Source organism: Pteropus alecto, unplaced genomic scaffold, assembly GCF_000325575.1.
Source record: "Pteropus alecto unplaced genomic scaffold, ASM32557v1 scaffold92, whole genome shotgun sequence".
Taxonomy (NCBI): Eukaryota; Metazoa; Chordata; class Mammalia; order Chiroptera; family Pteropodidae; genus Pteropus; species Pteropus alecto.
In genome coordinates, this window is record NW_006432447.1 from 5,168,486 (window position 1) to 5,182,481 (window position 13,996).

The 13,996-nt window shown below is 32.1% G+C and overlaps 1 protein-coding gene across 3 annotated transcripts in view; it reads left to right on the forward strand.

Annotated features, from left to right (window-relative positions):
• Window positions 1–13,996, forward strand: part of STAG1 (stromal antigen 1) — a 333,229-nt gene that overhangs the window by 290,696 nt on the left and 28,537 nt on the right. For all 3 annotated transcript variants that reach the window (XM_025043566.1, XM_006907217.3, XM_006907218.3), the window contains 3 exons: window positions 4,221–4,322; window positions 7,025–7,173; window positions 7,894–8,022. In XM_025043566.1, coding sequence (XP_024899334.1) covers window positions 4,221–4,322; window positions 7,025–7,173; window positions 7,894–8,022 — 380 coding nt within the window. The remainder of the gene's footprint in view (window positions 1–4,220; window positions 4,323–7,024; window positions 7,174–7,893; window positions 8,023–13,996) is intronic.

Here is a 13,996-nt window from a genome sequence, read left to right on the forward strand (position 1 = left end):
AAAAATGACAAGCTAAAATTAACAGCTTTTACGTATATATTATTGATGGTTTTTGTAACATTTAAGAGTCTTTTATTTATAAATATAAGCTTTTTATCAATCTGTACCATTGTATCAATTCCACGAAGTAGGAGTTTCTCACATTTATATGAAAGAATGCTTTTTTATTTTCTCGAGGCCATGTACTCTCTAGATCAACATGGAAGAAAGCTAATCTCTCTTCCTTATGACATCTCTTCAGATATTTTATAAGTATATCAACTGTGTACCATGCTGTCTGCCAGGCACTAAAGTTATAAAAGGTTTTTGTTTTTCCTGCTTTAATCCAGTCTAAAGCTGTAAATAGTCAAGTAATTAAATAATTGCATTATGGTATAATAGAAGTATGTAGGGGTTCCCTGAAATATATAAGACCCGATACCTACTCTTAAAAAATATGAGGGTTAAGGAAAACGTTTTAGAAGTGACTTCTGAACTAGGTCTAAAACAATAAACATAAATTAGTCAAGCAAAAAATTAGCGGAAGGACTTATAGGTAGATTGAACTTCATGAACATCACAAGAGAATATGAATTGTTTGGAGGAAATGCAAGTAATTTCATATAGCAACACAGATTCCTTATGAGAACAAATCCAAAGATAAGATTTAAAGAAAGTGACAGGTTAGACTTTATATACTATATGAGAAGTTTAGATTTTTTCCTGAAGGAAGTAAGGAGGTATTGAAGTATTTTAACCCATTCTTCATATGATTTTGATAGATACTTACTTTCCTGGCTGCTCTTCTTTCCACAAGCTCCATTTTGCTCCTGACTCTCTAGAAAAGCAGTGCTCAGAAATCTTTATAATATACCCTGACAGACACAGATAAGAAGGAACACTATTTTTTCCCCTTATTCTCATATCAAAGACACTGTTTTATTTTACCCAGTTTCAGAATATTGAACCACTTATGTCTCTATCCATGTTTAGGTGTGGTCCAATTCTAGTTATGACATAGTAACTAATTTTTTGCTGACAACTGCAGTGTGAGATTTAGAAAAGATATGATTACTGTACTAAGAAGCTTATAGATTAATAGAGAAACTGAAATGTAAATATAATAAAATAATGAATAGCTGCCTGTTTTCTTTGTGCTATTTATATTTGAGACACTCTTCTATGGGTTTTATATTATCTTTGTTGATTACAATAACCTTGAGAGGTAAAAAATATTACCATATACAGATAAAGAAATTAAAAAGTCACAACTTTTAAAGTAGCAAAAATTTGGATTTCATTTTAGATTTCTTTAGCTCTAAGGCTTAGTTCTTTGTACTGGACCATAAAGCCTCAGCAAGATTATTATAGTGATAGATGTATAAATTACAAAATAAGCACAGGATATAGAGAAAGACTTAAGTGAGAAGAACCAGAGAAGGTTTCCTAAACTAATGTCTAAACAGGGTTTGGATGGATAAATATGAGCTTACCATGGTTTTTCCTTGTCATTACTTAACAATACTACATTGGTTTCAAGAAGCGAGTCTTAGCCAAGGCTTTCATCATCTTTAGCAATTTTTGTACACCTCTGCTCATTATAGGCTTTTATCTTTTTGTGAGTATTCTAGTAGCTATTTGCTACCCTTTGTTATAGATCATTGGCTATGTGGCTTTTTGCCCATCTTCTCTATGTGTTTATTACAGATATTTTTGAAGATTATAAAAATTCAGTTGGGTCAGCCCATCCACAATAGTTCCTCTACTGTAGTCATGGCCAGTCTTCACAACCAGTAAGCAAGAGGGTCTGTCCCTCTAGCTGAGATGCCAGTAGCAATCAAGACTCAACTACAGCAGGGGGGAACACACAACCCACACAAGGGACACGCATGCAGAGCACCTGGTTCATGTGACCGGGGAGTCTGAGCCATGGGGCCCCACAGGACACCTACTCCATTAGGCCACTCTACTAAGACCAGGAGACACAGCAGCTCTACCTAATACATAGAAACAAACACAGGGAGGCAGCCAAAATGAGGAGACCAAGAAGCATGTCCCAAATGAAAAACAGAACAAAGCTCCAGAAGAAAAACTAAACAAAATGGAGATGAGCAATCTACCAGATGCCAAGTTCAAAACACTGGTTATAAGGATGTTCGGTGAACTCAGGGGAAGAGTAGATGAACTCAGTGAGAACTTTAACAAAGGGGCAGAAAACGTAATGAAGACAGCAAATATAAAAAAGAACCAGTTAGAAATGAAGAGTACAATAACTGAATAGAAGACTACATCACAGGGAACTGACAGTAGATAAGATGAAACAGAGGATCAGATCAGCAATCTGGAAGATAAGGTAGCAGAAAACACCCAGTCAGAACAGCAGAAAGGACAAGGAATCCAAAAAAGTGAGGATAGTTTAAGGGGCCTCTGGGACGACATCAAGTGTACCAACATTCACATTATAGGAGTACCAGAAAGAGAAGAGAGAGCCGGGAATTGGAAGCCTTTCTGAAGAAATAACGATGGAAGACTTCTCTAACCTGGTGAAGGAAACAGGCATACAAGCCCAGGAACCACAGAGAGTCCCAAGCAAGATGAACCCAAAGAGGCCCACACCAAGACACATCATGATTAAAAAGCCAAAGGTTAAAGACAAGGAGAATCTTAAAAGCAGCAAGAGAAAAGCGGTTAATTACCTCCAAGGGAGCTCCCATAAGACTGCCAGCTGATTTCTCAACAGAAACTTTGCAGGCCAGAAGGGATTGGCCCGAAATAGTCAAAGTGATGAAAAGCAAGGCCCTACAGCCAAGATTACGCTACCCACCCGGTAAAGCTATTATTGAGAACTTCAGTGACAGATAAACGAGCTTCCCAGACCAGAAAATGAACCAGGGGTTCATCAACACCAAACTAGCATTACAAGAAATGTTAGAGGGACTTCTTGAAGAAGAAGAAGATTTAAAAAAATATGAATAATGTCTAACTACATATCTCCCTCCTATTACTTTAAATGTAAATGGATTAAACGCTCCAATCAAAACACAGGGTGGCTGATTGGATAAGAAAACAAGACCCTTACATAAGTTGCCTACAAGAGACCCCCTTCAGATCAAAAAACACACATAGTAAAAGGATGGAAAAAGATATTTCATGAAAGTGAAAACAAAACAAGGAAAAAAGCTAGGGCAGCAACACTTGTACCTGCCAAAATGGACTTTAGAACAAAGGTCATAACAAGAGACAAAGAAAAACCCAGTAATCCTGCTTCTGGGTATTTATCCAAAGAAAACCAAAACCCTACTTTGAAGGGACTTGTGAATCCATATGTTCATTGCAGCATTGTTTACAATAGCCAAGATAGGGAGGCAACTGGGGTGTCCATCAACGGGGGAATGGATAAGGAAGAGGTGGTACACATACAGGGTGGAATATACTGAATGATAAGAAAAAAGAACAAAATCTCGCCATCTCCAACAACATAGACGGACCTAGAGGGTATTGTGCTGAGTGGAGCAAGTCAGACAGAGAAAGACAAATGCCATATGATTTCATTTACATGAAGAATCTCGAGAACAAAGTAAACTCAGATACAGAGAACATTTTGATGGTTATCAGATAGGAGGAGGTTAGTGGGGTGAGTCGAAACAGTGAAGGGATTCAGAAGTACAAACTAGTCACAAAATAGTAATGGATATATAAAGTACAGCATAAGGAATATAGTTAATAGTATTATAACTATAGTGTCAGATGGGTACTAGATTTAATAAGATGATCACTTTGTAAGTTATATAAATATCTAATCCCTGTGTCATTTATCTGAAACTAATATAATATTGTACACCAACTATAATTGAAAAATTAAAATATTATTTAAAAAATAAATTGGCAGCATAAACCACATGGAGAAAATAATTCAAGATATATTTCTATAGTCTGTATGTACATTTGACTATACATCCATCTTTAATGGGACATGCTCTAAATGTTTAAATAAAAACTAAAAAGTTTATTTAAAAATTAGGTATTTCATTCACCTTTTATCACCTCTCAGAATTACCAATTTTTTTATTAGCTATTCATAATCTTTATCAAATATGTATTTCTGTGACTTTATACAAAAATTTTAAACTCTCATGTTTAAGATGAAATTAAATACTTCACCTTTCTATGTTTTTCATCAACCCATTTTTTATCTAAAGAAGATTCAATAATTTTAAAGCTATGTTTTCTTTTCTCCACAGTATTACAATGACTATGGTGATATTATCAAGGAAACACTGAGTAAAACCAGGCAGATTGATAAAATTCAGTGTGCCAAGACCCTCATTCTCAGTTTACAACAGGTAAGAAATTTGAAAGGCAAGAGATGAGAAGTGGAATTAGTATATTGAGCAGTTCCTTGTGCTTAGTATGTGCTAGGTACCTTACCTCGTTTAAATTAGGTCATTATATCAGTATATTACTATGGATACTTTCTGGGATAAAAACACATGTTACATGGCCCTTTTTTGGAAGATACTTTATATTTTAAATAGATGAGATTCTAAGGTGGTCAACTCTTGGACCAGATGAAATGCCAAATAGGATATTTAAAATAATCATTAAAAAAATACAGAAATGCATTTTTAAAGTATTTAATGAAGAATGGGCAGCAGTGATGTTCAGATAAGAAAATATGGCACATATATTGCATAAATAAGATTCCTAGCAAATGCCTAGTAAATTAATACAGATATTTCAGGGGGAGGGGTTATAGGTATGTGTGTATATATTGATTCTATTAGAAAGGTCTCATTTCAAATCAGGAAGGGATTGGGCCTGTTCATTAAATGATGATGGGTCAATTAACTATGTATTTGGAAAAAATAGCTATTTTTAGTACCCTACATAACATGTTTCCACCCAAAATAAGTACAAGGTGGATTATATATAACTGTTAAAAATTAAAAGTTTATAAGAAAACAAAATAGGATATTTTTCTCTCCTTGAGTAGGGAAGTCCTTACTGAAGAAAGAAGCCACAAAATAAAAAATTGATGATATGTATAAACTTAAATAGATTAATCATCAATCAGCACTCTGAAAAAAGTTTAAAACCAATAATAAATTGAGGAAAGTATTTTTAATCATACTTAACAAATTGTACAGATCACTAAGAAAATAACCCATAGGAAAGTGAGCAAAAAAAGGATATGAAAGGCCACTTTTTAGAAGAAGAAATCTTAAAAACCAATAAACATGAAAAGAGGCATAGCTTCATCAATAATTCATGAAATATAAATTAAAACAAGGACATATTTATCACTGCCGAACAGAGTGGCATGAATTAAAATGATCGACAATACCAATGATTGAAAAAGATGTGAAAGAAAATGTCTCTTATGAAAGAAATTGGTTTTATCTCCTTAGAATGTAATTTTGTAGTATATTTCAAAATTTAAGGTATACTTTTTAAACCAGTATTTTGCTACAATTAATCTAATAGACACATGTAGGTGAGCACACAGTTATATATGTAAAAGGTGTTTTGTTGCAGCAGTTTCTGTAATATTGAAAACTTGAAAATAGTCTCGATGTTCATCAACAGAGGAATGGTTAAATAAGCTGATACTCTTAAGTACCTAAAAGATTTCTAAGACAAAATATTAAATGAAAAATAAGCAGGTTTTAGGACAAAATATGTAGTACAATACCATTTATATAAAAATAAAAACTTCATGTATGAAATATATCAGTGTTTCTAAACTGCTCTAGAAAACTTCTGAACTTTAACATGATTACCTTTGGAGAGAAGAATAATATTTACTGGGAAAAAGAAAGGAGAACTTTTATTTGATATTTCTTGAATTTTATACAAGGAAATATATTCTTTGTATCCATTTTAAATGTAAATTTTAAAGTTAAAGACTATTGTGTACAACTATCTATGAAAAACTTTTGAAGTCCAAGAATTGGTAAACAATTATTTGTTAAAAAATTTGAAAGTCTTTGGAAAAACTGTTTCTCGTCCTGGCACAATAAGTAGTTCAGGCCAGGCCAAACTATTGCTGGGTAATAGTTTATCAAAATGGTTGATAACAAAATTATTAGATAACAAGAGCTGTTTCAATGGGACAGTGTGATTAGAGTGAATTGGGAGACTGGGAGGTGAGTAAGTGAAGAATACAAATGTAAGCAATACTTTTCAGGATCTTTGCCATAAAGAGAAAAATGAGTTGAAGGTGCTGGCAGAGAAGATGGAATTAAGAAGTTAGGATATACATCTAGCAGAGGGAATAGTTAATGATTCAGGAGAGAACAGTAAGCACAGGAGAAAAACTGCTGCATGTAGGTAAGAATGAGATCCACTACATAAAAAGTGTATGGCTTTAGTTAAAAACCTGTAGTGTCCATCGGTCATAATAGGCAGGAAAGAAGATGTGTACAGATACAGTTGTTTCTAACTTTGGTGGTAGAATGATGATTGCTTTTATATTCTTTAGTACTCCAAAGTTTTGTTTTTGTTGTTATTTTGATAAAATATATGTAATGTATATATAATTTATAAAACCCCTTTACCCAGCTTAAGAACTTTTTTGTATGTTTTGTTATTGGGTGAGAAAAATCATAGTCGTATATATCCAGCTGGTATTTTGTATAATATTCTTGTCTAAGATGTTAATAAATGAAAAAATAAAGTTCTGAACCCTATATTTCATTGCCATTGCTGTGAAAATGAAAACAAAAAGAATGCATAGATGTTTATGGATACATAGTATATGTCCGTAAACTTTTTTTCCCAACCCAAAATGTATTTTTTTGTTGTTAAAAAAAATAAAATTTTGTTTGAATTTAATCACACAACTAACATGAAAATGTTCTCAAGAAACTAATAGTAGATGACTTGGAGAAGGGAAACAGTGTGGCTACAATTAAATGCAAAGAGGGAAATAGATATTTTACCAAATGCCTATTAAATATCTTTAAGTTATATTACCTATTTTAACAATAAATAAAATAAATATTTCTTAGCTGTATTTTTTCCTCTCTATTTTTCTTTCTACCAGTTGTTTAATGAACTTGTTCAAGAGCAAGGTCCCAACCTAGATAGGACATCTGCCCATGTCAGTGGCATTAAAGAACTGGCACGTCGCTTTGCCCTTACATTTGGACTGGACCAAATCAAGACACGAGAAGCAGTTGCCACGCTTCACAAGTGAGTGAGCTAAATAAACACTTTCTATTATACAGAATCTGGTTTACTAGATTCTGTATTTAACTAAAATAACTGTTATTTGACCCATTTTTAAAGGACAAATGCATTTTTAAGTTATAAGAACTTTAGAGATTGTCTATAGTCATTCTCAACTAGGAGACCATTTTTACTTGAAAATAACTTAAACTGCACATTTTTTTCATCTTATAAAGTATAGAAAGTAACGTTTAACAAAATATTCTTATCTGGTCTATCAGTGAAAAATAGTGGGAGACATGGATTTAAAACCACTTTCAGTGCTGATTTGGTCATTCTTATTTCATAACTAAAAATTGAGTGACAAAATTTTAAGTACCTTACAGAAACTTACAGAACTGCTTGGTACTATGACCAACTCTAATAACGAAATTTTCTGACAATATGTATAATCTTTCCAGGGTATTCTCGTATCCCTAAAAGGTACATACAGGAATTTAGCTTTGTGCCTATTTAATTTTTAAATTATTTTTCACAACTCATAGTTTCTACTGTAAATAAAATTAAAGATTATTATGCAGATATGTCATACAATTAACATTACTTTACCATTTGAATTTATCAGATTTTACTACTTTTCAGTGATGATTTCACTTCCTTCCCATCTATTTTTGAAATTCTAGCCCATTGAGAGAACTGCACTAGCTAAATGGAAAAATAAAATGATATTTTCTTTTACTTTAGGGATGGCATAGAATTTGCCTTTAAATATCAAAATCAGAAAGGACAAGAATATCCACCTCCTAATCTGGCCTTCCTGGAAGTACTAAGTGAATTTTCTTCTAAACTTCTTCGACAGGACAAAAAGACTGTGTAAGTTACACACTGCAGAAGTGGCTTTCATCATGACACCATTGTAATTTTAAATATTTATTTTTTTAAAAAAAAAACAATTATCTAGATATAGTTACCATTGATAATATAAGCTCTGATAATTTATTTTAAAGAACTATAGTTTTCTTTCAAGCTTTTGTGTAGTTTCACTGCTCACCTTTCAGAATCTAAAATTTGCAAGATTACGCAAGTAGAAATGATTTCTAAATCTGCATTTCAAAGAAATATGAACGTTGGCTTAACCATTGTGTAACCCTTTCTTCTTCCTTTTTATATTAATTATATTTTAGTGTTATTTTTTTAATTTGACTTGTTTCAAGATTGTTTTTTCCTATTTTCTATTTTATAATGATAGTTGAAAGAAATACACATTTTTAAAAAAAATGTTGATGGGATAAGTTTTATTTAGAAAACTTAAAAGAGAAATTCTATAATGGATCCCAAATTTTATAAATTGTTAGGAAGATGAGTCTGTTATAATAATATGCTAAATGAACAGAAATTTGGAGAGACAGTTAAAGCTTATCTAAATACAAGTGATAGTGCTAAGGAAAGACGTTGGTCAGAAAACATTTATTAAGCTCCTGATATGGTTAGGTACTACTATTCTATAGGTATTGTTCTAATATGGTTAGGCAGTGAATAAGAACAAAGTTTCTGCCCTCAGAAAACTTATGTTCTAATACAGAGAGACACAACATAAACATACAAACAAGAATTTCAGGTACTGATATAGGGTAATATGATAGAGAATGAGTGTTTTTGGGTATTGGTAGGGTGAGGTGGGGTGGTTTGAAAACTTTTAAAGTAGACATTTATAGGTATACTTTCCCTATTAGCACTACTCTAGCTGCATCTTATAAGTTTTGGTATTGTGCATTTTTGTTTTCATTCATCTCAAAATATTTTCTCATTTCCCTTGTAATTTCTTCTTAATCTGTTGGTTATTCAAGAGTATTTTTTTCACCTTCCACACATTTGTGAATTTCCAAATTTTCCTTCTGTTATTGGTTTCTAATTTCACTCCATTGTGGTTAGAGAACATACTTTGTATGATTTTAATCCTTTTAAATTTATTGAGGCTTGTTTTATGGGCCAACATATAGTAGTCTATTCTGGAGAATGTTCCATGTATACTTGAGGAATGTATATTCTGCTGTTGAGTGGAGTTTTGTTCTATAGATAGATGTCTCTTAGGTCCACTTGGTTTATAGATTTGTTTATACTGTTGTTCAAGTCTTCTATTTCCTCATTGATCTTTTTTCTAGTTGTTTTACTCATTATTGAAAGTGCGGTATTGAAGTTTCTAACCATTATTATTGAATTATTAGTTTAGTTCTGTGAGTTTTTGCTTCATGTATTTTGGGGCTCTGTCGTTAGGTGTTTACAATTGATATGTCTTGATATGATATGATTGACTCTTATTATAAAATGTTCTTCTCTGTCTCTAGTAATTTTTGTCTGATTCTAGTATAACCACTCCAATTCTATTTTAGTTACTTTTTGCATGTTGTACCTTTTGTTTCATTCTTTCACTTTCTGCCTTTTTGTCTTTGAATCTAAGGTGTTTCTTGTATACAGAATATAGTTGGATCATGTTTGTTTGTTTGTTTTTCCAATCCATTATATGCTTTATTTTCTTTATGTCTGTCTTTGTTTTTTCCTCCCTTATTGCCTTCTATTATAGTAAATGGATATTTTTTAGTGTAACATTTCATTCCTTCAGAAGTCTTTAATTGTACTTTTTTAGTTATTTTCTCAGTGGTTTTTCTAAGCCTTACAATATATATATTTACTTACCAAAATTTACTTCAAATTTATTCTAAGAAACTAAAAACTTTACTATGTATAGCTCTACTTACTCCCTCCCTTTTTTGTGCTATTGTGACATATATTTCATCTAAGTATATTACAAACCCAACAATACATTGTTATTATTATTACTTAATATGTCTTTTAAATAAGCTAAGGAAAGAATGAGAGCCAACTATATAGTGTGGTCTATTAACCTTCTTATTTATTTACCATTTCTAGTTCTCTACATTTCTTGCTATGGATTTGAAATACCACCTGGCATCATTTCTTTACTTTAGTACATCTTTACTCCCACCCATTTCTTTTGGGTTTATTGGCAAATATATTACTGTTATTGGCCCAATAATCTAGTAATACATGTTGTTCTATATAATTGCTTTTTAAATCAATTAAAAGAATAAAGGATAATTAAATATGTAATTATATTGTTTTTTATAACTGTCTAATAATTACCTTTCAGCACTCTTTGGTATTTCATTTAAATTCACCTTATTCTCAGGTGTCATTTGCTTTCAACCTGAAGAACTTCTTTCAGTATTTGTTGTAAGGCAGGCCGGCCAGCAACAAATTCTCTCAGCTTTCGTTCATCGGGGCGTACCTTCATTTCATCTTAAGCTTTGAAATGTAGTTTTGCTAGATATAAGATTCTTGTTTGATAGTTTTTTACTTTTGGCATGTTGGCTATGTTATCCCTCTGCCTTCTAGCCTCCATTGTATCTGATGAGAAGTCAGTTTTTAAACTTACTGGAGTTCCCTTATATATAATGAGTAACTTTGCTCTTACTACTTTCAAAATTTTTTTCTTTATCTTTGTCTTTCAGCATTTTGCCTATGATGCATCTGAGTGTGGATCCCTCTGCATTTTTTGTTCTTGGACTTTATTAAGCTTTGAGGATATGTGGATTAATGTTTTTCTTCAAATTTATTTCTCCTCTGTTGTACATGACATCGTAGTTAATGATACCTCCCATTTCACGCAGGCTCTGTTCATTTTTCTTCATTCTTTTTTCTTCGTTCTTCAGATTGCATAATCTCTTGAAAAATCTTCAAGATTAATAACTTTTTCTCCAGCTCAAATATTTTGAGCCCCTGTAGTGAATTTAAAATATTCGTTATTGTACTGTTCAACTACAGAATTTCCATTTGCTTTTTAAATCATTTCTATCTTTTTATTCATATTTTCTATTAAATGAGAGTATCATACTTTTAATTGGATGTGGTTTTCTTTAGTTCTTTAAACATATATATAATCATTATTTTGTAATTTGAGTGGGCCAAAGTTCTATTGCTTTTTCTCTTTTTCTTTTTTGCTATACACTCATCCTTTGATTTATGTGGATTATCCATTCCACACATCTTTTTTTATATGGAAGAAAACCGCGTAAAAAGAGTCCACCAATATGAAAAAAAATACTAAAGAAACAGGCCAATATAAGTCATAAAAATATTTATTTTGCATATTTTCACAAAACAATGCTAATGAAAATTCAGAAAATAAATTTTATTCGCTATCGATATCTGTACTGTAATCTAAAGCAATCAACCTTCTCTTTTTAATTGGCACAAAGTCACTATCTTCATAGCTCGAAATATTTGGAACTACTGCTTCGGTTTCACTACATGTGGTTTTTTTTGGATGATCTTTTTCCAACCCCATTTTTTGCTAAGTTTTCGTAAATTCTTCAATATTTGCTGCAATATTTTTAAAAATCTTTTTGAAATTTTAAAGCTCATTGGATGTTTGGATCAGTATCTAGATCACAATTTCCAGTTTTGTGGCCAATTGAAGAGTTTTGTAAATATTTTCTGCAGTGAATTAAACTGATTCAAGGTCACTGCCATATTCATTGGTAGAATGGGCTTCAGATATTAAGTGAATCAATTCATTATGAGTTAATTCATGAGCAACCAGTAAATTGTTAATGTGTACATTCAAATTGTCAGAGCCTTCTTGAAATTTATTTAATAAATTAATAATGCCAATTCATCCCTTTTCAGTTGTTGGAACCATATTCCCTGGTACAACCACTTCTGGCCATATCGCTTTTCAGCAAGCATTTAAAGTTTACAGCTTTATATCATGCAAAGCTAAAGCAGTATTCTTTTTTCTTTTTTTTTTTTCTTTTAATTTTTTAAAATTTATTTATTTAAATTAGCTTCAAGTATACAATACATTGGTTAGATATCTATATAGTTTGTGAAATGATGCCCCCAGTTGCTCCCTCCCTCCCCTGGCCCTCCACCTAGCCATCATATTAATGCTAACTGCATTCCCTATGCCGTGCTCCCCATCCCCGTGACCAAGTATCAGCTACTAATTTGTACTTCTTTAACCCTTCAACTCATTCTCCCAACCTCTTAACCCTCTCTCCTCTGTCCGTCACCAGTTTGTCCGCTATATTTATATAAAGTCTGATTTGATTAGTTTGTTCTTTTTGTTCCTTAGATTCCGCATATAAGTGAAATCATATGGTATTTATCTTTCTGACTTATTTCATTTAGCATAATCTCTAGGTCCATCCATGTCGTTGCAAATGGTAGGATTTCATTTTTTTTAATGTCTGAGTAATAAAGCAGTATTCTTGATATAAGTTAAAATTGTGTATTTATTCCAGACTTCTGTAACTCTAAGGGATTCATTATCTTCAAGTTTATTAAAAATATTAAAATTCTGTTTAATATATTTAATCCTAAAAGTGCAAATAATACCTTGATCTAAAGGTTAGATTGAGGAAGTTGTATTTGGTGGCAAATATACAACTTTTATGTTTGGAGGTTCTAAATTATGTGGATGACCAGGTGCATTATCTAATAGTAAAAGTATCTTTAAAGGAAGACATTTTTCCTTCATATAATTTTCAGCTTCTACAGCAAAACATTTGTAAAGCCATTCCTGAAAAACATCAGTAGTCACCTATGCTTTTTTATTTGCCATCCAATAAACGATCATTAATAATCGTGTGTTAGTATTAGTTCTTTGTACGTTGCTGAGTTAAGCTATTTTTTTTTTAGAGTGATCACCAATAATGGTAATGAAAAAGAACTGCATAAAATGAAATGGAAACCTCGTATAAAAGATCTGCATAAATGAGAGAGAGATTTAGCTCGTAAAAAGTCACACGTAAAAAAATATGGCATAAATCAAAGGATTGGTGTGTATAGGTCACATTTCCCAATTTTTTTTGCATGTCTCATAGTTTTTTATTGAAAACTGAAAATTTAGGTAATATATTGTATATATGGTACATTGTGAAATAATGTACCTACTGTTAATACTGATTCTCTGCCCCCACCCTTGAGATTCATGTTGTTTGCTTGGTCATTTGTTTATTTGTTTAGAGACTTGGATAAACAAACTCTGTGAAGTCTGTTGCTCTTGGAGTGTGCAGCATCTGCTGTCCCTGTTCAAATCTTTTTTCCCTTTATTTTTTATCATTTGGCTTGGGTACCCAGGGATCACTTCTGTATCAGCATACAGCTCTTATTAGTCAAATGTTGTACTTAAACCTCCTTGGCCAATTAGATTTATACCTTTTACTGTTGGATGTATGTGTGTGGCTTAAAGGCTGCTATCACAGTTCATAGTGTTTACTTAGACACACGGTTAGCCAGGGGTCTTACAGCTCAGAAGTTCCCTCCTTGATTGCTCCTGAGAAGGGCCGTCTTCTAGACTAGCAGGGAAGCATATGATTTAATTTAATATATTTATTTGATTTAATTTAATATATTTATTTTATTTATTTTAACTTTATTTTCATAAAGCAGTTTTAGGTTCACAGCAAAATTGAGGGGAAGGTATAGAGAATTTCTATATTCTCCCTGCCCCTACACATATACAGCCTCTCCTATTCTCAACATCCATCACCAGAGTGGTGCATTGGTTACAATCTACCTTGACACATCATAATCACCCAAAGTTCATGGTTTACATTAAAATTAATTCTTGCTATTGTACATTCTTTTGATTTAAATGAAAGTATAGTGACATCTATGCATCTAAGTATCCTACAGAGTGTCATAGAGTATGTAGCCTTTTCAGATTCTTTTACTTAGTAATATGCATTTAACGTTCCTCCATATCTTTTCATAGCTTGATAGCTCATTTCATTTTAGCATTGTATATTCCATGGTTTGGGCG